The sequence below is a fragment of the Haliaeetus albicilla genome, chromosome 3, assembly GCF_947461875.1.
Source record: "Haliaeetus albicilla chromosome 3, bHalAlb1.1, whole genome shotgun sequence".
Lineage (NCBI taxonomy): Eukaryota > Metazoa > Chordata > Aves > Accipitriformes > Accipitridae > Haliaeetus > Haliaeetus albicilla.
This window is the reverse complement of record NC_091485.1, coordinates 3,890,975-3,918,042: the sequence shown is the minus strand read 5'-3', so window position 1 is coordinate 3,918,042 and position 27,068 is coordinate 3,890,975. Positions and strand designations below refer to the sequence as shown.

Genomic DNA, 27,068 nt, shown 5'->3' with positions numbered 1-27,068 from the left:
CAAAATACAGCCTAATCCACAGTGAAATATTAGTTCTCCTTTCCTGTCAGCTTTCCTAAACCAAGATTTCGCCTCGTCTGTGAACATTCCCTTGAAGAGGGCAGCTTGGATGGCTTCCATGTCCTAACTCTTTGATTTGTGGCAGCTAAGATCGAGTGGGAATAGAGCTTGTTACAGTAATCCATCAGTGGTATAACACATGCAGGAACATCCCAAGGAGGGAGACCTTGGGCGTCACGGGGAAGGTTAAGGCTATAATTTCTCTTAATGTGATTTTGTCTGGCCTTTTCAGAATTTTGTCCGCTTTGGGCAGGGCCACTAGATCAGCAAACCACAGACTGAAAGACTGTGCTCAATTTTGTATGCTCTTAGACCTAAAAATTTTTTGTAAGTGACAGCATTAGGTTAATCTTTCTTCCACTTTCTAAGACTGAAAAATAGAAGATTCGCTTGAGAGTACACCATACATGGTGGTGTGGATTTTGGAAAATAAGGGCTCTTCTCTTTTACAGTAATTTTCATTTTTTGATTAACCTGGTCCCAATCTAAAAAAAAAAGTGAAATAACTTCTTGACAATGAGAAAAAGCAGGAAATAAGAAACCAATATACCTAAATGTTAAGAGATGAAGAATCACTCAAAGAAAAAAAAACATTAAAAAAAATCAAAACCTTCCAAACATGAGAAACCAACCTCAGTGAAGGCAATAAAACAGAGCCTAAACATAGGCTGTACAAGAGGAAAATTAGGAGAACAGAGATGGAATCCAAAGAGCACATATCTAAGGATATAAAACAAAAGCCACAAATTCCTTTATGGTATCCAAAAAAATGAAAATGCATAGCATCACTGGATCACTGGGGATGAAAGAAACTGAGGAAGACAAAGTTAGGGAAGGGAAGCAAGATGACTTCTTTTCATCTAAATTCACCACAGAAGGTGTTGGGGAGAAACCTCTTCTGGCTCCTGCTTTTATTTTTCTATATTTCATTTTTTAATAGACATGAAGTAATAGCAAGGTTCGAATACTTGCTAGAAGAAACAAATGCGTTGGAGGAGGATGGTATCTTACAAAGCAGTAAACAAGCAGAAGACAAGAATTCTGACAGCCATTAAAATAAAGAAATTGAGCCACTGGCTAAACTGAGTATGCTTTCACTACACTTAGTAACTTAAAGAATCAGAGGATAGCAAAAGCTTCACCTATCTTTACAAAAGCAGCAAGGCTGATTGAGGAGACTGTAGAGCTCCGAGCTTTATTGCAATACCTGGTAACCTAGCTGAAAGGATGAATAACAGGAAATTTAATACATCAAAATAATCACTAGATTCTGAATATGTTTATAAAATAGTGGACAGATAAGAGCAAGTAAAGAAAAGCAGACTTTCAAAATCTTTACATGAGCCTCATGGGAGGCTACCTATGGAGTGTGAGGTTAAGAGAGCAAAAGAAAAGAAGGAACACATATTGATTCCCATCCGATGACAGGGTTAACAGCAGGTGTCTCATGGTTTGTACTTTGTATTTCAAAGTTATCTGGAAACAAGGAAGCACACTGAGAGGGTAAAATCTACAGATGGCAAGAAATTATTCAGATTAGTCCTGATTTAAGATAATTAGGGGTTTGAGAGATAAGCAGTAAATCTGCTTCAGCAGATCATGGTCATTACCGTAGATCGCAATAAAGTGCACACTGCAGGCAGCATTGGACTCCTTTGTGCATCAGGCTGAGTTCTGAATTGCCCGATCCGCTCAGGAGACTGCCTGGATGTCCTTGTGAACTGCCCAAAGACGACTAGTGTCAAAAGAATAGCAGCAGTCAAAAAACACAAAGAAAACCTCAGGACATCTAACAAAAGATAGCGCAAGCAGAACTGACAAACATAGTATGCGTATAACATTTATAAGGAGAGGCTGGAATACTGGGTTTGCTATTGTTTAACCCATTCTAAAAGGTAAGATGGAGACAAAGTGTGGAAATGGTGTCAAAAAAAAGATGTCGAAGGATTATTTGAGACTTAGACAAGGATCTGAGCAGCCTGGTTTAATTTGATCTTGCACTGAAAAGGGTGATGGAGCAGATGACCTTCAGAGGTCCTTTCCAACCTAAGTTATTCTACAAAATAGAGAGATAAAAAAAGTTTCAACTGTTCAATATATTCAGACAGTAAATCCTGAAATTGGCAGATCCAACAGTAGACAAAATTAGATTATGAATTCATTGTCACAAGAACTGCGCTAGGAGGCAAACTAAGATTTGATTTTTGCAGTTTTTTAAAAATTGTATACAGGGTTCCCCTCCCTCAAATACCCAAACAAGGTGTCTTTTGGAAAAGAAATCATTCCTCCATTTGATGCATATAAAGAGTATTATGGCTCACGAAATAAGATTTTTCCAGGAGAGATCTCCTCCTTCCTTTGAAGCTTCCTGTACTTTCAAGCAGCTGGTATTGGCCACTGTCTGAATCAAGACACTGGACTAGACGGATAGTAGTATTAACTGCTGTAATTATTTCCATTTTCACATGGGACATGACTCCAAACCAGAATTTTCATGTTTGTTATCTCTTGATGATACTCTGTCATGTTTACTCCATTAATGAAATAATATACTGTTTTTAAGGGTCATCCATGATATCTCACACTCTGAGAGCTCCAAGAGTGAGGTTACAGTGTTTCTATCATGCCTGCTAGCAGCAGCAATAAATAATCTGCATACCAAATTGAGCCACTGACCAGACCTATGCATTAGCCAAGGGATTACCACTTCTTAAAAAGAGGTGCTGCCACAAGTTTCCTTTATTTCTATTTATCTTCTCTAACTCCTAATCATCAAAATTATTGTCAGGAGGAAGACAGAAAAGGAGTTAAACAGAATATTTCAAGGATACTTTCATTCTGGAAACGATTTTATTACCAAGGAAGTTCATTCCTTCCATTGCCCTTAAAATACAATCAGGCATCTGCCTTAAAAAAGAGATTCCCCCAAACCACAGAATAAATGTATTTGAAGATACTGGTCAAATAAAGTTTTAACCTGAAAATAGTTCCTAATAGATATATACATTAACGATGTATATAACATTAAAATGGCTGTCATAATGTGGCTGCCTATTAGTGCCTTGATGAGGAAACCACCTGACAGACGGAGATAAAGCTCAGAAGAGAGAGTACTGGCATCTTTGAAATTCAGCCGGGATGACACAATGAATCCACATTCATAAAAAGTGCTGTGACTAGGGAGGAACAAAATCAAAGAATAAAATAAAATCTTAAATGTTTCACTTTAAAGAGGATCTTTAAAAACATATATATATATATATATATATATATATTTACCCACTACACGTACCTTAGCTGACCTAGTGATGGCCCCGATCTCTGAATAAAGATCAGTGCTGTCCGGGAACTTTTCCACCACCATAGTGCAGACGTGGTGCAGGAGGGACTGCTTGTGCACCGTGTCTTTGACTTCTGGAACCTTCTCGAGGTAGCTCAACTCAAAAGCTTTGACCTGGAAGGGGGAAAAAAAGGGAAGAAATTATAAATAAAAATGTTTACTCTTTCCCATGCAGATCAGTAGACAAAAATGATTACCAAGTAGGGACAGAGGGGAAAGAAGAAGAAGTATCCTACAAAAGACACCTATTGCTTTTATTTATTTTTAACTTGCTGAAGAGTAGGCCTAAAATCAGTCCATCCGCAGTGAAATGACTCCTGACACAGTTCTCACAATTTGAATGGAGAGCATCCACACTAAACTCAAGGGAGTTACACCAGAAGTGTGCCTAGCTCCACATTTCCTTCAGGTTATGCTGAAAGACACAAAGAGCACTCTGACACACAATAAAAAGAAAAAGTTGGTTCTGTTTTCTAAATTACTTTTCTGGTACAAAATAAATACTTGGTTGCAACTGTCATAATGCTTTTGATTTCTGTTTTTTGAAGGAAAAAACTGGGACATCAGGCTTACGTTGGTTCCATTCAGAAAGTTCCCAATGGCTAGTAGAGTAGAAAGGATAAATCCCAAAGTTTTATTGTGCTCCAGTTGGTCCATTCCTTCCTTCAGGTCTAGAAGTGGTTCTGCAACCTCCTGCAATGAGAACAGAAACAAGAAAGTGAAGGCTGCAGTTGGCTATAGCTGCTTTGAGTTTTTAATTCTACGGTTTAGATTAATTACTGCAAAAAGTTCCTGAACTGGCGTCTCGCAGAGTGCAAACTGGCCATGTGTGCTGGCTTTCTTCCATGTTCCAGCTAATAAATCACAGGCAAGGACAGCAAAAAAATACATAAAATACTTTCCTAATGTTGCTTCTTTATGTGTGCAATAGCCTTACTTGTCCTGGGGATTATTCTGTGATTTCAAACAGGAGAATCAGAGAAGGGGCTGCTGCATTTGAGTTAGATGCATGAACATCCCCCTGCCCCAACTGATAAAAAAGCTTCTTATAGCTATTTTTTCTAATCTTTGAAAAACAAACAAACAAAAAGTTAGCATGCTAGCTGACTGGACATTTGTAGCCTGACCCTAAAGATTTATTCAAATGATGGCCACCTCTGAGTTTTAGATATGGTTTTGTGCTTGTGTGACTTTAAAACTGAAAAAAACCCCAAACCAACCCTCTGTAAACATCAAGCTTTACAAGTGTTCTCATTTTAATCTTTTAACTTAATGCCTCTTCCATCCACACGTTATCTGAGTATAGGTATGTAAACTGATAAGGCTTGGAAACATAAATTCTGTTCCATTACCTCGGGAAGTGAACTACACCAGAGAGTTCAAAGGAAGAGGGTGAGGGTAATTGAGTTGACGGAGCTTATTTCTATGTCTTTGTGTGAGGCCCAGGGTTATTTATTTTGTATGCACAGTAACAGTTCACATTGTTTCTATCTCCAAATGCCATCCAAAGCATCCGTGAGCAGCATTCTTTTCCCAAATTATTACGCTCTTTATGAGCCAAAAAGCCAAAATTAAGCTGTTATTTTAGACGAAGAGGCAAAATAGCCGAGAACTTCACTCTCTTGGAGAAATACAATGGGCCATTCAACAACTGTAGTGATATTTTACCATAAATAAGAGCACAAAGATGAAGGAAACATGCATTGCTAGTCACCAGAGAACAATTCATCTCTTGAAAAGAAAAGAACATGGCAAATTTGAGACAAATTAAGAGATGCCATAGTGAGCAAAGTAATTTATACATCGGAGGAGAGGTGCTAAATAATCCAAGACTTTATCAAGTTAAACTAAAATCAATAAACTGCTACACGGAATTCTTTGAGTTGCTTTAAAGTCAGGGGTGATTTAGTCTGTTTTGCTGCATTATGGGGTGAATCAAACTGCTCTGCATCTGCTGTAAACACAGGCTTTTGAAGTATTTTACTTGTATCAATTTGCAAACTGTTAAAAAAATAATTCCTAAAAGGTTAATTTAAAACATTCTGAGGGTGAATAAAAAGGTAGCATAAAAGGCTTCCAAAGCAGGCCATACTGTAGCCCTTCATTTAGCTATCTACATGCAAGTTATCCAAGCTTAGACTTTCTTGTACCTACTACACCTTTATAATTACTCTTTATTTTTTATTTTATTGTAGCATTAAAAAGCAATAAACCCCAATGTGCTAGATACTGTATAATCAGATGAAATACCCATTCTTGCTCCCTATAAAACTCACCTTCTACCTAAAGCGGGCAGATACATAACACGGAGCTACCACATATCCTTAGATACCGCATATCCCTATTTATCATGTTTTTATATTTCACCTAAAAAACTATGCTGGAATGAAATTTGAGGATTGGTCCAAAATTTCTGGCTGTGAGACATGTGATAATGCCTGATAAATGTTTGATGCACATGCACAAATGAACTCAACTATAGGGGTGCAATGAATCTTTTTGAACGCTTATTTCTCTAGCACAGTATCTCCAGGGAGACTAGAGTCAGGAGTAATCTTTCTGCTTAGAAGAGAAACTGAAGCAAGCCCTTTTCTTTACCATTTCTACTATTCTCATTTCTACACCAGCTTATATTCATTTATGATCCTTTAAAGTTGTCAGCAATAAGGATATATTTGCCCACAGTGACCTTAAGAAAAAAAAATACCTGATTTAGGACAACTAAAAATTCTATTCCTTTTTCTAAGACCATTAAACTCCCTTTGAGATAATGAAATTTGACAGCATCTGCATCATAAATAGTTCAGTACAAAGAACTAGCAATCAAAAGTCTGAAAATGAAGATTTAAAGTTGAAACTCTACCTCTTTTGTCTGTGCCTTTAAAATATGATACCAAAAGAAAGGTGAGAAAAATTATTGTTCCACTGATGACCTTCAGTAGGCATCCAGTGCCTTAGAAACATGTTAACATTTCAAAACAGTATACGCATTATCAAAGAGATCATTTGGAAAGGGTTTTCCTTTTTTATTTTCTGTAAAGAGCAAAGAATGAGTATTCATTCATCCAGTTCAGCCCCTCACAGTCTGAGGCTGCTCCCTACAAATGTACCCTGACTTGCTTTACTTAATTAAATTCAATCCAAGAAAGATGACTTCCTTCATTATGCCTGGAAAGCTGTTCTATGAACATGAACAATATCTCACTTAACCCTTTTCTTGAACAATTTCATGCTGTTTTCCTTTCAGGTTGTCAGAGACGGAGCCAAGAACTTTGGCAAAACTCTGTTCTCGGCTGATTAGCAAAAGAGTCTCATGAAGGAGAACCCCAGCCTTACATCAACAACTCTGGTATTTCACACATTGATAGCATGGACCATCTAAAAGTTCCAGATTCATGGAAATAACAGTAAGGTTCATTCATTTCTTACATAAAATATATGTGTGACTTCATAACTAATATGAGTGCATTCTGAACTGTTATGAATTTTCCTAATTTTAAAATTTAAAAAAACCCATTAATCCATTAATTAAATGGATTTAAAAAAATTACAACAATTGTAGAGGTAAGTGATCTGGCACCTAAGTTTCATGAAGGGTTTGCCCATTTACAGATGGATCTTCTGCAAAAACATAGCGTCAAGAACAGAAGAATTTTAGCAGGTCATGGGACTTTTACTGTCCTAATCATTAATGCAAACTACTGCATTTTTTAATTGAATATGCTCATGGTATCTTAGCTCAGCCTAAATAATGCCTGTGTTTATTGGTTACCTGGAACTTAAACTCTGACTTTAACCTTTTGCTACTGGAGAGACTGCTCGCTCTCTCTTGTACCTCTGGTGTCTGATCCCGTATCTTCCTCTTCACCCAACTAAGACCCAAATTGTCTGTCATATCTATGCTTATCTGCTAGGCTTCTTATCACATGCTCCTCTTATTTTATCAGAGTTATCGTATGTTATTTCCTGTACCATTTAAGTAAGTACTGTACTTAGGCCTATCTACCTTTCAACAGGGATAAAAATATTGGTCCTATCTTCACTCCAGCAATTGCTTCTTTGAACAATTTAGGTATTTAAGACATTTTATACTAGCATCCATTCTACGTGGATTTTAGCTAGCAATTCATTAACTTTGTAGCATAAATATTATAGGAAAGCTATCAGAATTTCTTTAGCTTTTAGCAGTGCTTCAGATGCTACTTTTTGATTTGAGAGGAAGCTCGAAATTCTAGGTACACACAGAGATTAACAGCTACAGCTAACTCAGCTTACGTGAAAGGAACAATTTAGCCTTGTAGCAACCTCAAAGCAGAATAAATAGCTGTACCAGAGTGAAAAACCAAAACCAACTGGTTAAAAACTATTCAGGCCAGACACAAGTATTTTATGTTTTACAAGTCAGAAATGTAAATGTCTAAGATTAAAATGTCACAACTAAAAAGTCCTGAATATTAGAGCGATTCCATTTCCTAAAATCTAAGAAAATTAAGCAGAGATTGTAATCTTGACAGTATCAACTGCAAATCAAGCCACTGCTGTATAATTTCTTAAATAAGCACAGCTAGGTAAACACAAGGCTTTTTCAGAAGCATGTCCCACTTCTCAGAATCCATATCACATAAAGTTATACCGATATTTTTAACATACATATATGCGCACAGATGCACATACAAAATTAATATATACAGGAGAGCTGCTTGAAGAGCAACGCATGGGGTATGCCCCAGAAGTGCAGCCAGGAGGCTCCTGCGCTGAGATTCCCAGAAGAGCTTGCGAAAGTCAGCAAGGAGCTAAAATCGCCTACACAGTTTCATTCTGTTTCACCTATGCACCGAAATTATACGCTGTCATTTTGAAATTTTTGTCCGTGATTCATCATTCATGACAGACAACCCAATGACAGCGTTCTGTGAATAAGTACCATCCATGAAGAAGGTGGCAACAACTGTCTGTGACTGAACTGAACAGAACACCCCTGAAGGATGTCTTATCTTTTGTTTGTAACTTTGCAAGAGAGTTATAAACAGAAAAAACTTTAATGGATGGTGTTTTCCTTAGTTCAAATGGATGGAAGATCAGTACTGTCATTTTCATGATGTAAGGCTGAATTACTGTAGTCCTCATTCAATCTTTATCCAAAGAAAAATTCCTGCTGCTCTGAAGTAAGAATTTCCTGAATAACATCATCTGGAGAAAATGTGGTAAGGATTTAGCCCTCTTCTTTGTTTCAATATCGTTACTGACTAATTAAAGGAAGGAAGACATAATCTCTAATTTTCTTTTATAGAAGGAACAGATTACGAAGGATCATTTTAGCTGTTTCCTGGTTGGCCACCGAAACAAAAGCGCCCCGTTTACCGTTTCCTCAAAATACAGGCTCGTATAATAACAAGGTCAGGGCAATATTAAGCAAAGCCTCGCAAGAGTCTCCACCCCGTCTCCCCCTCACCTTTTCCACTATCTCGTAGTCCATCTTGAAAGCCCAGAGCTGGAGCCTGGCAGAGAGTTCGCTGATGGAGGAGAGGGTGAGAAGGAACTGCTCGGCGCTGCCCAAGGGGACGTCAGGGTTTGCCAGCTGTGCCTCCTGGATCTTTTGCTTCTCCTCCTCGGTCGGGATCATGGTCAGGATTTTCTGGGAAAGGAGACAAAAGGCAGGCGTCAGCGGCGGGGCCGAGAGGCACGTGAGGGCTGGGCGTTGGGAGAAGTCGCAGCGGCAATGGTAGAAGTCTTCAAGTCCCTGGCTGGTACACGAGGAGGGTGCTGTAGTGACCAAGAACTAACCCGCTGCACAAGAAGGCAAAACAAGGACTGCTATCTCAAACAGCTGCAGTTTGTTGAAAAACACATCTGTATTAAAATGTTGGGTTTTTTTGTTTGTTTGTTTTAAATTTGTACTCGGTAGATATGGTTAATCATGGGATGAAATACCGAAGGAGACGCAGGGAGACTGGTTAGGACTGCTCTCCTCAGCTTTCGTATGTTTAAGTCAAAACTGGCCGCCTTTCTGCAAATTACGTACGGAAGTGAAGGCAGAAGGAGTGCAATTCTGTGGCCTGTGATTTATAGCAGGTCAGACTAGATATTAAGGTCCCTTGTAGCCTCAATACCTATGAATTTTCTAGCGCACTTGTAGGTAAACAGAAATAACTTGAGGACTCCTGTCCCTTGCTGTTCTCATCATGTATTACTTTTTCATCAGTCTGTTTTGTTTTTTATGAAACATGACAACCACTGCAGCTTATTAGGTCACTCCCCACAGTTTCACCCGAACTGAGGACAACTTCCCAAGGAACACGCATTGAATTTGACATTGAATCATGCACTGCACGACATATGGCCTTTTTCTCTTTTGATCTGAAAAGTCTAAAATATTGATGAAAAAGGATCTCAGTATTTTCAGTTTCTGCTGTCAGTATGGCTCAAAACATTTAAGTTTTCCCTTTAATTCTTGGATTTTACATCCTTGTTTACATGTGGCAGCTTTCCTTCTCAAAGTATTGCTCTCTAAGGTATTGCTTCTTAATTAGTTTTTAACATAATAAATGCACTTTAAAATAAAAAACAAAAGCAAAACAACACAAAGGCATCAGATAAGTTGAGGTCTTCACCCTGCTGATCAATGCCTCATTAAAACAAAGCAGTAGATTTTCAATACAAGTTATGTTTATTCATCCGAGGAATGACATGTTTTTGCTGTAGCATTCTACAATGATAGAGGCTGTTTTGGAGGGGAGGAGACAATAATAAAAATAAAGCCAAAGAGCTGTCGGACCTGCCAATCCAAACTACAGCCTTGTTCCACTGCTGGACATAGCCAATTCATCAAAGTAGCACAACTGCCCCTTTCCAGTCCCAACAATTCATCCGGCTCCTCGTACAGCGCTGGAGATAAGCCTGGAGAGCAAGGGACTTTTCCTGGGCAATCAGGCGAAGAACAAGAGTTAGGCAAGCAAATAATGTTCAATTTGTTGAACTGGGACTTATTTCATTTCAGCCACAGCATTTGTATTGCTGTCCATCTATTTATGCTGACTTCCAAAAAGAAATAAAGAAGCATTTCTTTCTGTTACTGTTGGCTCTGCCTTTCAGTTAAACAAAAAACAAAACCAAACCTCCTTCCTGGGACACTGCAAGTGTCTACCTTAATAAATTAATATCCTAAGGAAAAAAGAAGAGGAGGGAAATCCCTCAATACACTCTGGTGCTTTTCCTTCCTCTGTCAATGACTGGAAAATATTCTGATGTCCACCTGTTCTGATTGATAGCATTTGTGTATTGATTTTGAGATGTGCTATCCATCCATCCATCCATCCACACATGCTGAAATATGTAACTGAGGTCAGACCTAACATCAAACTAGATTTATAAGTACCTGCTTCAGGGCACTTCTCAGGGCTTAACCAATACTCATCTGAAAAAAAAAAAATCATAAAAAAAGAGAGACGAGCCTGAAACTCGTAAGAAGAGGTGTTCGCAGAGTTCCTTTGAAGAAGTCAGGTCTCCTAGTGCCTACCCCTCTCTTCAACAGCAACAAGAAGCCAAACACACCCTCAGCTGAGTCAGGGCAGCTTGCAAACAGGATCATATGAACGCCCATACGTGGACAGTTTAGCAGTAGCCATCTGACGGATGTAAAAATGCTTCTGATGCATTTTTGCAGGCTAACGCTTCAGCAGCGTTCTCAGTTGCCTCCTACAAATAACTAGGACTTTTGGCAGCTACCCCGGGATCCCACAAGTATTTTGTGGCGGTGCAGGGCTTTCACTCCAGAGATTTTGCACTGCTTTCGGGCGTTTTAAAGAGAGCAATGAAACAGTACACTTTATTTCCAAAGGGACTCTCCTCCTCCTCGAGCTTTATGTAAACACCACGAGCCAGATGGAGCTGACAAAAAGCATTCGAGTCCCAGCACCGCGAGGCTGCTGCGCTGCGTACCGTAGTACGCGGAACGGAGAATGCCAAGCAAAAGAGCCTGGACTCGCGGTGCCAGCTGCCGAGGATCGCCCCCGCTGCCGAAAGCCCTGCCTTGATGGGACCAGAGCGGCTGGCAGGTCTCACACCATCCGAGGTGCAACTGCCCCCATAATCACGACCTGCTCCTTTCTGAACTGCCTGGGCAAATAATTCTGATCCTGCTGGTTGGTCATCATCCTTGGCGTGCCCCTGAGCAAGCGGTAAAAGGCTCCTGTTCTCCATTTCCACCCGATGACTAATTTGAGCCATTTGTTCAGCGCTGGAAACTGATGAGCACACCATCTGCCAGTTTATTATTATTTTTATTTTTATTATTTTTTTAAACATTACTGACGGTAAAAGTAGCATGAAAACACAGCAGGGCAGAAGGTTACTGGCACTTGATGTGACCATTAAATCCCGAATAGCTTTGAATCTAATCATTAGCTCATAATGCTCTCCCCAGTAGGGCGTTCTTCAGGTCAATTGAAGAAGAATTGGTTATCAACAAACCATATGCTCATATCCTCTAATATGCGTGACACACGTATTCCACCTCCATGCATTCTCACAAAACCGTTTGGGCCATTCTGAGGAAAACCAGCGCACAAATCTTTTCACGGAGAAAAAGAAGTGATTTTTGGAGATCCTGTTTGCGTGAGATAATGGATCCCAATTATTCTGCTCCTGGACTGCTGGACCCAGCCCCTTTCTTGAACTTTCAGCAAAGGGATCAAACTGCATATTTCCTGGACTCAGCCATCCTGACCGTATGATCTCCAAAAATTTCTAAGAGGAAAGCCTTACGAGGCTCACAGGGCAAAATTTATAAACCCCATATGCCTGAGGGTTACGGGCCTCAGTGTGGGACGCAAGGAAGCACCTAACCAGAGACTGCAAATAGCTTGGAGCCTCTGCAGAAATTAGGTGCTTCTCAGTGATAATGAGGTTGCAGGGGTGCCTTGGGTTTCGTATTTGGTTTCAGCTGATTTTACCAGGTGAACAGGAGCCTGAAAAAAAAATTAGTAAACTAAATATCTGGTTGTTGTTGGGTCCAAAGCTCTTCTGTGGCTTGAGGCCCACAAATTCGTAAGCTGCATGACCAAATACTCATCAGTGGGTATTTCATCGGATATTTGACAGGCCTCGGCAGGCGTTTCAGCTCCAAAAAGGCTCTCACGCCTCAGCTTTCCAGGCAGCTATTAATAAGACACATCAGTGGTTTGCATTACCTGCAGAAACTCTAACAAAATATAAAAGCATATGAAGGTCAGGACTCCACAGTGAGTGAGGCCGCCTGCACTAATCTTATTTCAACTCTTCCAAAAATGATCCAATTCAGAGAAAGGACTACGTCTAAAATGCCTGATAGCCATCCCTGTAAACTGGGAACTGACAGCCGTTGCCCTGGTCAGACCGCTCACCTTCCTCAGCTCTCTACTGAAATACATGAACGTGCCATTGCTGGTCACAGAAACTGTAGAAGATGTTTTGTCCGCTGCAAGGAGTGAAAGTGTAGCTTTTTTTCTTTAAATAAAGTCTGAAACTCGTTAGGGCAGCGATACGCTGACCGTAGGTATATGGCCAGCAAGGCTCTGTTGCGTCCGTTCTCTCTTCTGTCTAGACTTGTGAAAAGAGGTGTTTCTTTCAGGTCACACGAGCTAGCAAAATTTGAAACATCCCATCACACTTTTACAAAGCATTAGCTAAACAAATTGGAAACTGCCAATGCCAACGTACCGTGGCAATTATCAGAACAAAAACTTAAATACCTTGATCGTTTCCAAAAATCAAATTTTGTTTTTTGTTTACACATGTCGCCATCTGCCTTTTTAACGCCAGGCTCTCATTTCTTACCCCATTTTACATCTCAAGGCTACCTAGCCACTCCAGACACCTGGACTTCAAATTACTTAACAAATGTGGGTATGGAGGGCCTAGCGTACCTGGAGAGTTTTTTCATTTCAAATAGTTTTACTAAAAGCTATACCTACCAATGCAATCAATATGGTGTAGCATCACAAATCTACATTGCAAAAGCACAAAACAACCCACCTTAACTTCCTCACAGCATCACCCCAATTTTACTCTGCTAAATTAATCATGCTGTTTGGTATAATTTGATTTTGACCCATGTTCTGTTATTGAGTAGCACCTTACAGAGGGACCCACTCATCTCCTTTACTAAACACAAGCACCAAGGGCTGGTTTTTGGTGGACTCTATTCTTGCAGTTGCCCGTGATATACCTCGTCAAAATAAGATGCCAGGATTTTAAGCTTGCCTCTCTAGCTTAGCTCACAGAAAGCCCTCATCCATGCTAAGCAGGCAGTTCTTTATCCTGCAGCGAGCTCCAAGTTGTTTGAACACAATGAATGCCAAGCTTTCAAAGAAAGGAAAACACAACCACTTTGGCAAATGTAAGGTGGCAAAAATTTTTTTAGTTGGATTGACGCATGCTTGCAGACACACATTGTGCATTCCTTTGAAAGCACGTTTCTAATAGCGCCTGCTCTGCATACGAAATGGACTACATCTGCCTTGCTAGCACCATGCCCCCATTTTCTGCCCTTTTTCACAACTCAGGGGTACCTGAACACTTCAAACACATGGTCTAAAAATACTCAATATACTCAGGTATAGAGGGCTTTAAAATACTTGGAGAATTCCTTCTCCTATCTTAGTTACATATTGGAAGTTAAAAAGCAAAGTATGGATTACTAACACGAGTTAAAAGTCACAAGCAAGGCGGCATTCAGCAGAATGTAGGACAGCAGCGGAGGGTTTACTGGAACTTGATGATGAATTGGGCTATCACAAACTTGTAGCCTGCATCCCACTGCACCGCTGCCTTGTTGCTAGCACTACTGTCAGCGCTGGTTTGGTCCACTGTCCTTAAAGGAATCGCTAAGGTCAGTTTTAAGATACCATTTAATCTGAACTTATCCACCAAGGTGCAGAACTAAAGCCACACACACACACTTAACACGATGCTGACGATGCTCCTCAGCAAAGGACACAGCACAGAGCTCACAGCCAAGGCAAAGGACGGCTCAGGTGACTTTTTCCCCTCTTGGTGCTCTTCTCTGTGTTGGATCTGCCAACAGCTGAAGATGATCCTAAATTATAGCTTCTCTGAAATTTTAGCAGTGAATGTTACATCCTCACCACACACAATTACATCTCTTCTGCTCTCCTTACATCTCCCTCTTCTGCTTACTAGCTGTGACATGTCTTCTAGACAACTAACTACGCAGAAGAGGCTTTTGAGTACCCACTGTGATGCAGTTTTTTAATGAGACCAATTGCATAATTTTTTTTTCCATACCAGTCCTGCCTCATTCAACCCACAGATTAGCTAGAAAGTATACTATATTGCAAAAAAATTGCTTTATTCTCTGTGTTTTAAATGAATGAAGCTGATACTGACACTATTACTGATTCATTCATCAGCACTACCAATTATTACCTAATATTTAGGAACCATAGATACGAACCAGAAAACTTTCCAAAAATCTAGACTGAAAAGACAACCCCTCTTCCCTCTAAGCTAACTCTAAGGTTAAAGCCAATGAACAGATGGATACCGAGAAGAGAAATGGGAAACAAAGCTTGTCCACGCTGCAGATCAAAGGGGCAGTCTGGAAAACTGAGGCAGGGCTCTGCTGAAAACCGTGGGACTCACAGTGATGCATTTCTGTATCTCTCTGTGCACCTCTTGGCCAATTCTGCATAGCTTAATCCAGCCCTCTATCTCACTATCAACGCCTGTCTGACTCTATAACAATGTGCTATAAGAAAAATCTCTAACGCGGGATTGGGGAAGGGAATCTGAATTCAGTGCAGGCTATTACCTTATAAGAAGTAAATAAACGTGGAACATTGAGGGAAAAAAAGCTCTTTTCTCCATGAACATCATCCTTTCCGACCAATGAAGGCTTAATCTCTCAAGGTGCAAAGTACCTGGATTCTGCTCCACTTATCCTTTGTCTTGATTTCAAATATCTGAATAATCACATCGGGATTACTCATACCCTTAGCTTCAAGCTGTGGACACGGGACTCAGAAATCCCATTTTCTTTAGCACCGGGCAAGTATATAAACAGCGTATTATTTCCTGGATTCTGAATTCTTCAGTTTGAAAGCTATCTGCATATATATTTTAAATGAAATAAGGGGTTTCTGGCAGCTAATGGAGAGGCCACCCAAAGGAGGGTGTGGTGGTACAAGGCACCCATGCTGGTGGGCACCACAGGTGGTTGGCAGATGGACAGCCCACCTACAAATGTTGGCACTGGAGAGGCTGAGCTGTGCACAGCAGCTGAACTTCTGTTGAGCGTGCCAGAGAAGGACACAAGTCAAAGGAGACGATACACGGAAAATAAGGAAGATGTGTCCTCCTTTATCAGCCATTTCATGTCAGACTTTGTATGGAAACACCGCCTACGGCACTGAGATCGAACTGGTGGTCTGCGAGTTGGGCTTGGCTGGAGGGGTACCTCTCTCCAACACTTCAGAGCTTTGTACTGCAAACTGCAGTGGTGGGTACGTGGGGTGGGTCATGAAAAATTACTTTTTTTTAGCGCGATTTGTCACCTTCATCAGTAAGGTATGTATATAGCAAGTAAGTAATACAGCTTTGGGAAGAAATTATTTTCTAGTAGGGATAAATCAGGCCTTGCCTTCTAGCTAGAACGATCTTTTGCCTCAGGTATTTCTTTTGCATGTAACTGCTGGCAACTCCATTTCCATTCCAGCCAGCTTTTCTCATTTTCTTCTGTAGTCAGCACAGTGAAGGTGGAAAGGGGGAAATCATGAAACACAGCGCCAAACCACTGAAAGGTGACTGTGAGTCAATACACAACCTCTGCAGCTCAGCCACTGCTTGAGATTTGTAGTTGTGCAGATTACTCTTCCCAGATGATATAGGCTTATTAAAAAAAAAAAAAAAAAAAGAGCTGAAATGAATACAACCACAATGAAAAAAAACAGGGGAGCAGCAGGCTGCTTTTACACTTCATAGAAGAAAAATGTTTTGATAAAAAAAATAATAAACAGAGCTCATCTTGGATCTCAGTAAGAATATCTGCAAAGTCAAACATGTAATGGTAAAAATTACATCATCTGTAATCTTTCTACCAACTGCTTTTCTTCAAACAACAGTAACACAGAAATGCTATTTTGAGCAGAACTAGTCACTGTATTTGTTTTCCATTAGATATACAATGTAGAATGACTCCAACAGCTAGCTGGGCATGAACTTTATTAAACCCTGTACCAGTTGCATCACCCTAGTAACTCACTGCCTATTCTTGCTGCTCGCAATATTTCAGTCAAGCTTCAGAGGAACAGATAATACTCTGGAAATCTTGACAGGAATTAACGCCATTGTTACTCGGAGTTAGACAAAAACAAAGCAGAGAATCCATGTTTACTGAGCATGCCCAACCTCAGGTGAACACTACATGCTTCTGAGCACATTGCGTTGATTTGAGGAGTTTCAGCGCTCAGTCATGATGCAATACATCCCCTTTTCCCTCTTCCATGAAAAGTCTGGCCTGTACCATGTGCAACATCGAAAAAAAAAAAGGAAACATAGAAAATCCAGATTTGAAGACATCGACAATTCTTTCTTACCTCTATTCCTTCCTTGTTTAAGGCATATTCGTCAAAGTTCAAAATAGCAGTCTTGATAGTGCGGGGAGGGGGCAACACAGTCAAGCCAATATTAATAGCGTTGCTTCGTTTTGAGTCCAATACAATGATCTCCTGTCTCTTCCCATCTGCAGCAGTTTTCTTGGTAAAGAAGAGAACAAGAATATTATTCCTCCAGCCTGTTTCATAAAGAAAAAGTCACTCCTTTCACTAATGACTTCCCCTACTCAAGGGTGCTGACACTGAATGTAAATCTAATTAATTTATAGTCATCCAAAGAAGCTGAATTCTTCTACCACATCCTTGCTGGCATCAGCAGGAGCTGCCAGGATTTAACCAGAGACCTGAACGCAGCCTCAGATGCTGTGCAAAGCCGAACTAGCCCGAGACACGGGAGTCCCCGCGAGGGCTGGGAACGCCGCGGTTTGGGGCAGGAGTCGGTCCGAAAAAAGGCGTGAAGCTGTCTCTGCCGGCCGACAGCTCTGCCGTACAGCAGGACCGGCCACCACAGGGCAGCAGCCGGGCGGCTGACGGGCTCCACGGCTCAATTCCCCCTTGGATGCGTCAATCCGGAGCGGCCACCAACCCTCTCTCGCCTATGTGGCTGGCTGGGGAACAGGCAGGGAGGTTCCCACCTGCCTGCCAGCACCCTCCTGTGTTATAAATCCCCCTCAAGCACTGGTGAAGGAGCTGTAGAAGCCTTTCTGGAGACACTGGCATGGTTTTCTGACCTCTGGCTGCCAGAGGAAGGGTATTCTACCTTGCTGCTCATGATATGTCCATCAAGCCGTTCACAGGTACAGAACAATTTCAACCTTCCTGCTTTTTTTCAAAGTTTTATTTGAAACTAGACATAATCTTCACATCTTACCTCCAGTATAAGCTACAGCATAAATAACAATGAAAGCACAAAGAACTAACAACGTACGCTTTAAATTCTATTCTAGAGAAGACCCAAGAAATTTCTTCCTCTGTCTCCCCATCCTCATACTGGCAAAATGCAAACCAACCAGGCAATGAGTCACAAATCACATATATGGCATAATGCAGTGCTGAACGTGTGGTCTTTGCACACCCCAGCATGCCTCTTTCTCTCTCATTATCCCCTGCTAGAAGGTGTCTCTTTGGCAACTACATATATCATATACCAGGCAGCTGCAAGAGGAGAGGACTCTACTCCTCATACCCAGGGTTTTTTCCTCCCTCTCCATCCACAGGAACGCTGGAAACATGTTTTCTCTGTTCCCCCTTCCTTTGCCCTATCAGAGATGGGCTGAGGGATGCTGTCAAGCACAGGGATTTAGGGAGAAGACCAGCACACTGATGCAAGCAAGAGCAGAGATGCTTCGTTACATATATATATATATATATATATATATATATGTATGTATAAACCTGCGTTTCAATGCAGCGCAAGCTGCAGAGACGGGACCGTGATCTCCCTGTAGAGCCCGTTACCTGCACCGTGGTTAGTGGCTCTGGCAGCAGCAGCCTTAGTGCAAATGCACCTCAAAGGGACAAAAAGAGCGACTAAGCAATCCCTCTTTCCAGGCTGCAACGCGGCAGCCCATACAGCTGTTCAGAACCAGGAATCATCTGTGTTGCCTACAGCAGTGGTGTCTTTTGCATCTCTTGTGGATTTGAGGGAAGCCCAGGAGAAGACTCTTACTGCTCGAGTCTCAGCCTGTGCTCAGGATTGCTTTTTAGACCACGAAGCTTTCTTCTCCACCTCCTTTGGGTCTGCACCACAGCCACCGTGCCGGAAAACACCCCACTGCCAGGTCTACATGCTGTTTCTGCATTGGAAGAACTGTCTAAGTTAGTCGATTTTATCAAAGCACCTCCAGCTGTGGGTCAGCCTGTAACGGGAATGCAGTTGTGTCATGACCCAGATGCCTTTTTCTGGCACAGCTCGGTTCCTTGCCTGCACAGCAAGAGGTATGCCCACCGGTCCCAGCAGCCTGCCCAGCGCGTGTGCGGCACCGCAGCCCTTTCATCGTACCCACGCGATTAACGCGGCACGATGCAACTTCTGCGGGCGCATCATGCCGAAGGCAAGTGCGCTTCACAGGACCTGGGGACTACCACACGGGTATGATCTCTGAAAGTAATGAGAGGGTTGGGTTTTTGAAACTTAAAAAGAAAAAAAAAAACACTTTTGCAGTAAACAGGATAAATTTTAGGAGAGCAAAGATAACATTTGTTTTCGATTTTTGTATGTCTGTTCTGTCAGAACTGCTCTCTTCTTAACCTCTTAAAAGCATCCCTGAAGCCTTCTCGAACTTTCCCTTCTTTGACTAAGAGAGTCCTCTTTTTCTTGGGGAGCGACCTGAAGGATGGGAGATGCAGCTTCTCCTTTAAAGCAGTCATTTTTATTTCCAGGGCCATTAATCACATTTTCAGGACCACAGTTAGTGGCCGAGACCACATAAAAACAAGTGGGGTTCACCAGAGACTGCTTCCTCTTGAGGCTGTATCGCACTGAGCCTTTTTTAAACCACCACTTTTTACCTTGTCCTTCGCCGCACAGAATGACACAGCTCCAAAGAATTTATGCAGAAGGGAAAAGGCTGGGGGAAAGGAGTTAAATTTAGGCTTCCCACATGCGGTATGGGTAAGCAAGCCTCAGATCTGCAGCTCTGTTTTTAAGCTCCTAAGTTTGACAAGAGAGACGTATTCATTTGAGGGACATACGATGCTAACCGCCGGGATGATTGAGACTGCAACAGTGCGCTCGCTCCTTCGCAGTGACTTATGGAAGACAGATGAGCTGTATAGGGGACGTATGCACGTAGGTATTTTCCAGAGCTATAACTGCATCTGGGGTATAAAATTGGGGGGTAAGTCAGTCTTTTCGAGAACAGGGACAGAAGAGATTTTAAATCCATTCTGGGGACGATGGCTGAGTTACAAAGAAATCCTTTCCAAATAAATAAAAGGATGAAAAAAAGAGAAAGATTTTACTACTGTGAACTTTATTACCTCACCGCTAGGAAAAGAATTGCTTTTTGTCTGCAATGAAACTGCACATGTCTAAGTGTCTGACTGTTAAAATAAGCTACCACTATTAATTTCTATTACAATATTAGGTGACTTCAGACCATGCTTTATAAGTTCATTAACAGAGAATTACTTCAAATGCTTGAGGGAACAGTGCACTAGTGCACTTGATTTTATATTTTAATGTGTCAGTGTGTAAAGTAATCCTTGGACTGCTGAATATTATATTATTAAATGCAAATACAAAATTAATTATAAAATAAAAATATATCAGGTGGTATAATTTGTGGGAAACAAATGCTCCTGCAATGTATTAACAATTACAGTGAATGTAGATCTTTACAAGACCTAACTGGCCAGATTCTGTTACCTCTATTGAAGGGTGGGTAGTCCAGATAAGTTACTTAAAAACTGTTACCATCCCACAGAAGGTGATTTGTGGTCTGATGAGCACATAGTCTAAAACACGCTTCTTTGCTTTAATTAATACGGGAAACAAATATTTAAATCACTTTTCCAGTGGTCATATAAATAAGTAATGATATATGAGCATCAAGCCAGAAATATCTCCTGCATTTAAACTTGCAGAACAATCTGCATCAGTAGTATAGAAAAAAATGGGCAATCCCTTAATAGCGTGATGGCAATTTCTATCTCAATTAGCAAGGATTTAGCACTGGGGATTTAAAATGGAATCATTCAGCTGCCACTGACTTTGTCCAGGATACATATATATAATCCTTTTCAGAAATTCTGGTCCACATTTATGACTTGCCTTGGCATTTATTCAAATTGCAACGAACGTTTTCAGAAAGAATAGGTGTCTAGGCATGTATATACACGTACATGAAAACACATTCCTTAATTTTTCCCTCCTAATTAGTTCTTATGTCTGTGGGCACATGATGGATCACTATATTCCAGAGGGTACAGATGAATCAGCAAAACAGTACTTTCAAATGATATGCAGATCCAAGCAGATGGCAGAAGGGCTGAATGACAACGTTTGATTCAGTGGTGTCTGCGTGTTTTCGTTTCTCTTCACAGAAAAATAAACACTTTGAAGTACTTTGCCAAAATACCTGCTTGCTTTGGCGGCGTGAGAAGGAAAGAAATTCTAGACTGGCTGGGAGTGGATACCTGATCGCTCTCTTTCTATTCGCAAACATAATGTCACGGTCCTCTGTTGTAGAAAATAAACATTCTGTAACGAAAGGTGCTCCACTAACTATAATCAATGTGCAAGTTGTCCAGTGTGGCGTAAGTTTTCCTAAAATCAAGAATCTCCCCTCCCAGTGCCCCCTCCCCCCCCCCCCCCGCCAACTCCCGTATTATATCCTACAATTTAAAATCCACTTTATTTTATTGCAGTCTATTGTGTTTAATGAAAAACTTCTCATGAGCCAGGAAGTAGCTGTTTATAGCTGTGTGTTGTGGAAATCACAGTGAAGGATTAGAAACTGGAGTAAAATTGGTTACAGCTGTACGAAAGAGCATACGCGCAAGATAGAGCCAAGCCCCCCCTACGCACCCTGACTTCGCTTTTCTTCTCATCCTTCTGGACTGTTCCTTTTCCATGCACCTGCTTCCATCTATAGCTATGAAATCTAGAGGTCTGACTTTTGATTTGTTGCTCTGCGCTCTTTTTTTCAGCTGAACCAACTGAGCTGTGAGTCAGACTTTACAATATTATAGAATAAACCTGTTTTGGATTGCAGCCATTGGACAGGAGAAACTAGACACAACGGGGAATGTACTCCCTGGAAATAAACCAAGCAGTCTGGAAAAAGCGAGATCTATTCTAATTTGAGTGCAATCTTCGTATCAAACCTCAAGTCTTTTATGGATTCAGCAGTCTGCTTAATTATTCCCGCTCTCACTCGATCTAAGGAGCGTCTCCTACCCTGGAAGGTTTGCTGGTATTCACGTCTCAGAAGTCTGGGTAGACTTCCACTACCAAACTCCTCCGTCACCATTGTCTTCTCTACAGAGACAATGAGACTTCTATGTCTGTGTTATGGGACGGGGTGGAAAGAGAGCCAAAAGTATAACGTCTCATGCAGAGAGCAGTTATTAGTCTCCAAGAGGAAAGCAGTCACCTAAATCATTCCTCAGACTTGCACTAATTTCAAAGAAACCTGCTCACTCATCTTCCAGCCAGAAGCCAAAAGCTGTGCCAAAGTATCAGGCAGGTTTGGGAAGCAAGTGTGAGGGAAGGAAAATGGCCAAAGGTAGCTTGGGAACATGGACGGTGAATGACTGGAAAAGTAAACAAGTCAAAATTCCAACAATTTAACATTTTATCAAAATTTCGGGTGAGAATAAAAGATTAAGAATCAGCCAGAGTGATCCATTACAATACTGGCACTTAGCACAAAGCTAAAGTTTGGAAATGGCAAATATGTCATCATTCCACATTCAATTCGAGGAATTAAATGTTTTATGGATCTAAGAAAATGCTCTCATTCCTTCCATCTATGAACCATCTGTGGCAGATTTGTATTTACAGGGAGAGAGATGAGGAGTAACATGCCACGACGTCACCAGCATTCCTTCCTCAGCAGAAAAGGAATTAGAGAGAGAAATTAATCTCAGCATTGGCCAAATGAATGATCAGCTGAACGTGGGTTTAGAGCTAATACGCCATACGTTTCAGATCCACATGCATCTGCGTCACAAAAAATTCAGCTAAGAACAGTGATGGCAGGATCTACGCGAGCCATCTAGTTACGTACCTGTTGTTTGCTAGGTACTCGGTGAGGGGTTTGACTGTTCAAATTGCAATGTTTTCACTTGGCCAAGAAGATCAAGAATGACTATTAGAAAATTTTGAGTTAATAACCCAGACAAGTGACATGGAGAACTTTTACCATGAGACATCCAGTCTCCCCAGGTTAAGAGCAAACGATAATATATGATAAGTAATATATATAACAACTTTTGCCAGCCAAAGAGAAGTAAAATATCCAAGGTGCTGACTGGTTTTTATGTCACTACAAAACATATAGGTATACAGAGAAAACATACAAGTGATTCATTTATTTTAAGTAAGAGAGATGGACATCTTTTACTAGCATTTTAACTGGAAAAACCCATTGTTTCCCTGATACCGACTATTCTGCTTAGAACAAAAAGAGTTTATGTAGCCATGAAAAACAAATGTTCAAGCTAATAACTTTTTCAATGCTACTTCAAATTCCTACTAAATGTAACTATAAAAGACTTCTTTTGTTGCTGAGTCTAATGTTAAACAGCCATGTCACCAGCCTTTGTGAATTTATTTTATAACAATACTAAGGAAGAGGGAATCCTAGCTACAGAGGTTATTTCCTGTGCCAGCTTCTATCCTAAAATTTGGATGGCCACATTGTACAAGTTAAGGATTTAAAATAGGCCTGTTCGCCAGTATAAAACAAACCCCCAACACCCCTGCAGAGTTTAGCTGTAAACTTGGTCCAGCTGATAAATCGATCCTTCAGAGCAAAGCACACGTGTAGGCTCTCTGCAGCAGATCCAGTCTGACATTCTAACCTTTCCACACAATGACCAGGAAAATATTACCAAGTGAAGAACCGTCAAATACACAGATATGAATCATCACACCGTGACCTTTATACGAATGTAACAGAAAATATTTCAGATTTCAGTACCTAGTTTGGCACTCAGCTATGAGCAAGCTAGCGTGAAATTTGCTGGTATTCCCCACCTGAAGGGATACCCCAAAAGCGGCAGACCTGAGACAGGAGCACAGCTTGGCAGGTACACCACCCTAGGCTCATCTCCTACCTTCAGGCCATGGAATATCTTCCGTCATAGGGCAAGCTAGGAACACATCCCGTAATTTCCACTGTTTTCATATAAACAACATAAATCACCTAGATTAAGTCAGAATGAATACCAATACAATCGCAAAATAATAGCAAGCTGAATACAAGCTGTACCTTTGTGACAGGCAGTTCCTTGGATTTAGACTCAAAGAGATGCTCCAGTTTGGAAGTGTCCACCTTAATGGGTTCCAGTTTCGACCACAGGAATTCTCTGCAGCGTTTGTTGTTTTTACACTGCCACTCAAATGGCCGTACCTCGTTCCAAAACAGACGGATGGTTTTCTTCTTCTTTATAAATGCTGGCTGACCCCTGGAAACCTGGGGCGACCCTAAACCCTGAGGAGTGCTGAAGAGTGGAGGAGGAGCCAATAAATTAGCAGAGGGCGGAGGTGGAGGTGGACATCCGAACAGCGGGGGAGGCGGTGGAGGAGGCAAACCCAGAAAAGAAGGTGGAGGTGGAGGAGGGGGAACAAGGGAGTCCCCAGGACCCATATCCATGTCCAACACATCTACATCATCCTCCTCCCCCAGGTCTGTAAAATCCATGTCTTTGATTTTAAGTTCTCTAGGATTAGCCATGAGCTGATCCCAGATGTAGTCAGATTCCTTCTTTGGCTGTGCTGGTGTTTTCTCAGGGACCTGTTCACTGATTTCATCTTCAGGCACGGCTGTCCCCTTGGCCAGCTCACCGCTGTTGAATTTTTCCGCAAAGGCTTTCACGCTGCCTTGGTTGTCCAGATTTCCAATCTCCATCTTTTTGACGCTTTCATCTTTGGCCTGCTTCGTGGCCTGAAGGATAGAGATCCTACTGGCTAGGCTAGTGAGCGACTCCTCGCTTTCCTCCGTCTCCTTCTTTTCCTCCTTCGCCTCCAGCTCCTTCTCCTCTTCATCCTTGGGCTTTTTGTTATGCGCATACAACATGTCCAGCATAAACCGCTTGTTGTTGAGGATGTTGCTGCACTGCTCATTCACACCAGCATCCTGAATGGTCTGCGACCATGGACCTGCAATCACACACACACAGATGGGAAGAGTCAAGGGAAGGGAGCCAGAGCACCGAGAACACTCTTCAACCCACCGGAAAAAAATTTGGGGGACACATGCACAATTACTCTGAAACTGAGCCAACAGCAGCTTTGAAAATTTTGAAGTGAGTGACAGTGCTGATATATGGCCCAACCTTGATGGGCTGGGAGTAATTCTCAAAAAAGGAATGGGAGCAGAAAATAATCAGTGTAGCTCGGGAGGGACTAGATAACTGTCAGTATTTCAAGGTTCAGGTTTCTCCTGAAATCTGTCAGGTTTCACTTTGTACTTACTAGCCCAGCTCATTTTATACAGCGCATAAATGCTCAGAACTTTAGTGACTTGGAATGGGGCTTCACTGTCATGACAACGGCACAAAATAGGTTATTGTCGTACTTTTCACCTGGCCATAAACTGGAACCACCCCAGGAAAACTTCCTTATAAAAGAGATCTTCCCTGCCTGATGTCAAGGTCAACATGTAACTGCTTCCTCCTCCTCCTCCTCCTCCCTCCCCGCCGGCTAGAGGAGGACACCTTCCACATCTGGCTGTTCCTCACACCTCCTGGCTGGGTACCCGGCCATCTTCACAACACGGACTGTCTGAACCCCAGAGCAGGCTGCATACCCCGGGTACAGCTCTCAGGGCAACTCAGTGAGTGTAAGCATAAGCAAGATTTTTAAAGTTGTTTCTAGGAGTATGAGTACCTTTATAAAAGATTTTTGAAACTGCTGCTCATCAACCACTGTTAACCTCCCTGTAATATATGACAGCACTGAAAGCCTGATGGCCACCTTCCCACATCACGATCATTTAACATGTCACTGTAATGAAGCTTCATCTTTCTGACGACTGCTTGTCTCAACAATCATCTGCAAAATACTATGCTTGAGACAGCACCGTAAATAACAAACTATAGCAGTCAAACTGTAAAAATAAATGATGTAAGCATCTCTGACTACATTTCCCTGAATGTAATACTGCTAACCAATGTGGATAATGTGTCTAAAAATTATGGTGCTTCTTTTTCCAGTGGGCATCAGATGAAGTGATTAAACATGGACAAAGATAATTCTTCACACTTACTGTATTTCCTGTACGGGATTCCTTCTGTTCCCCATAGTCTTTACACATTTTATTAATATATTATTTATAACTCTATTTCTTAAACACATTTTATTTGGACTGCTAGCCTGCCTTCCTTTTGGCCCCTTGTGGTTAAAGTTTTTCTTTTATACCTGTCAGTTGCCCTTTCTCTTTAACTTCCCATTTTACCTTTCTTTCTCCCCTTGCGCTCCCACCTTTTTCAATACTTCAGAGTTTTAAACATCTTTTACAGCTTCCTTCTTCAGCTGACTTGCTTTCCTACCACGACACCTAGCTCTGCGCTCTGAGAAGATGTCCCCTCGGCAAGATCCACATCCAGGCCCCCACAACAACCCCCTGCCGCTTCAAAATAACACCGTGTTAAAACGTAGGACGGGTCTCACAGGACAAAGCATATGGACAGCAATGACTCTCACCTCTATTCCGATCAACCTCTAAACCACATTTTAAAATTAGTCCAGAGGTTTAACCCCAGACAAAAGAAAGACTTTTTTTCAGCAATGGATACAACCTCCAAAAGTGTCTCCTCCTACTTTCCTGCAGGAGGCTTGACTGCTTCCATTACCTGTTTCCTCAGACTTTATCCATGGGATTGCTTTCTCACCAAAATTTGTCACCTGAGGTAGTCTCTTAGATTTGTCTCTGAGGTAGTTTCACTAGACAACACCTTCCCCACACCATAGATTTTACCCAGCTGAACTCCTCCCAGAGGATTTCCCCCTACTCCCAAGCCTTTCCTTCAAAGATGTTCAAGATTGCTCCCAGGATCCCTCCTACAAATCCCACATGACCTACCCGCTCTCAGTTTCACCAGCTGGGATCCTCCAGGATTTAATCCCTTTGCAAAACTGCTCATCAAAATTCCCCCCGAGACAATCTCTGATTTGGGCTCCCCGAGTCCGCCTCCACCTGCCCTAGCTGATCCAAGGTTATTGCTGTGAAGACTCTTGCTACCTTGGTGGTCTCTTCTGCCGAAACCAGGACATCGCCTCTCCACAGGTGAAGCTTTGAAATACCATCAGGGAAACAACACTTGTGGGAAGCCAAATTCAGCAGGATGGCTAATGAAAGAGGAGCCAGGACCAATGGCTTTATTCT

General features: G+C 41.5%; 1 protein-coding gene across 10 annotated transcripts in view; it reads right to left on the bottom strand.

The window, feature by feature from the left end:
- FHOD3 (formin homology 2 domain containing 3) overlaps positions 1 to 27,068 on the bottom strand; it is a 393,264-nt gene that overhangs the window by 41,501 nt on the left and 324,695 nt on the right. For all 10 annotated transcript variants that reach the window (XM_069778694.1, XM_069778695.1, XM_069778698.1 and 7 more), the window contains 5 exons: positions 23,952 to 24,841; positions 16,993 to 17,151; positions 8,853 to 9,035; positions 3,974 to 4,093; positions 3,353 to 3,514 (listed from right to left, as the gene is read on the bottom strand). In XM_069778694.1, the coding sequence (XP_069634795.1) occupies positions 3,353 to 3,514; positions 3,974 to 4,093; positions 8,853 to 9,035; positions 16,993 to 17,151; positions 23,952 to 24,841 (1,514 nt within the window). The remainder of the gene's footprint in view (positions 1 to 3,352; positions 3,515 to 3,973; positions 4,094 to 8,852; positions 9,036 to 16,992; positions 17,152 to 23,951; positions 24,842 to 27,068) is intronic.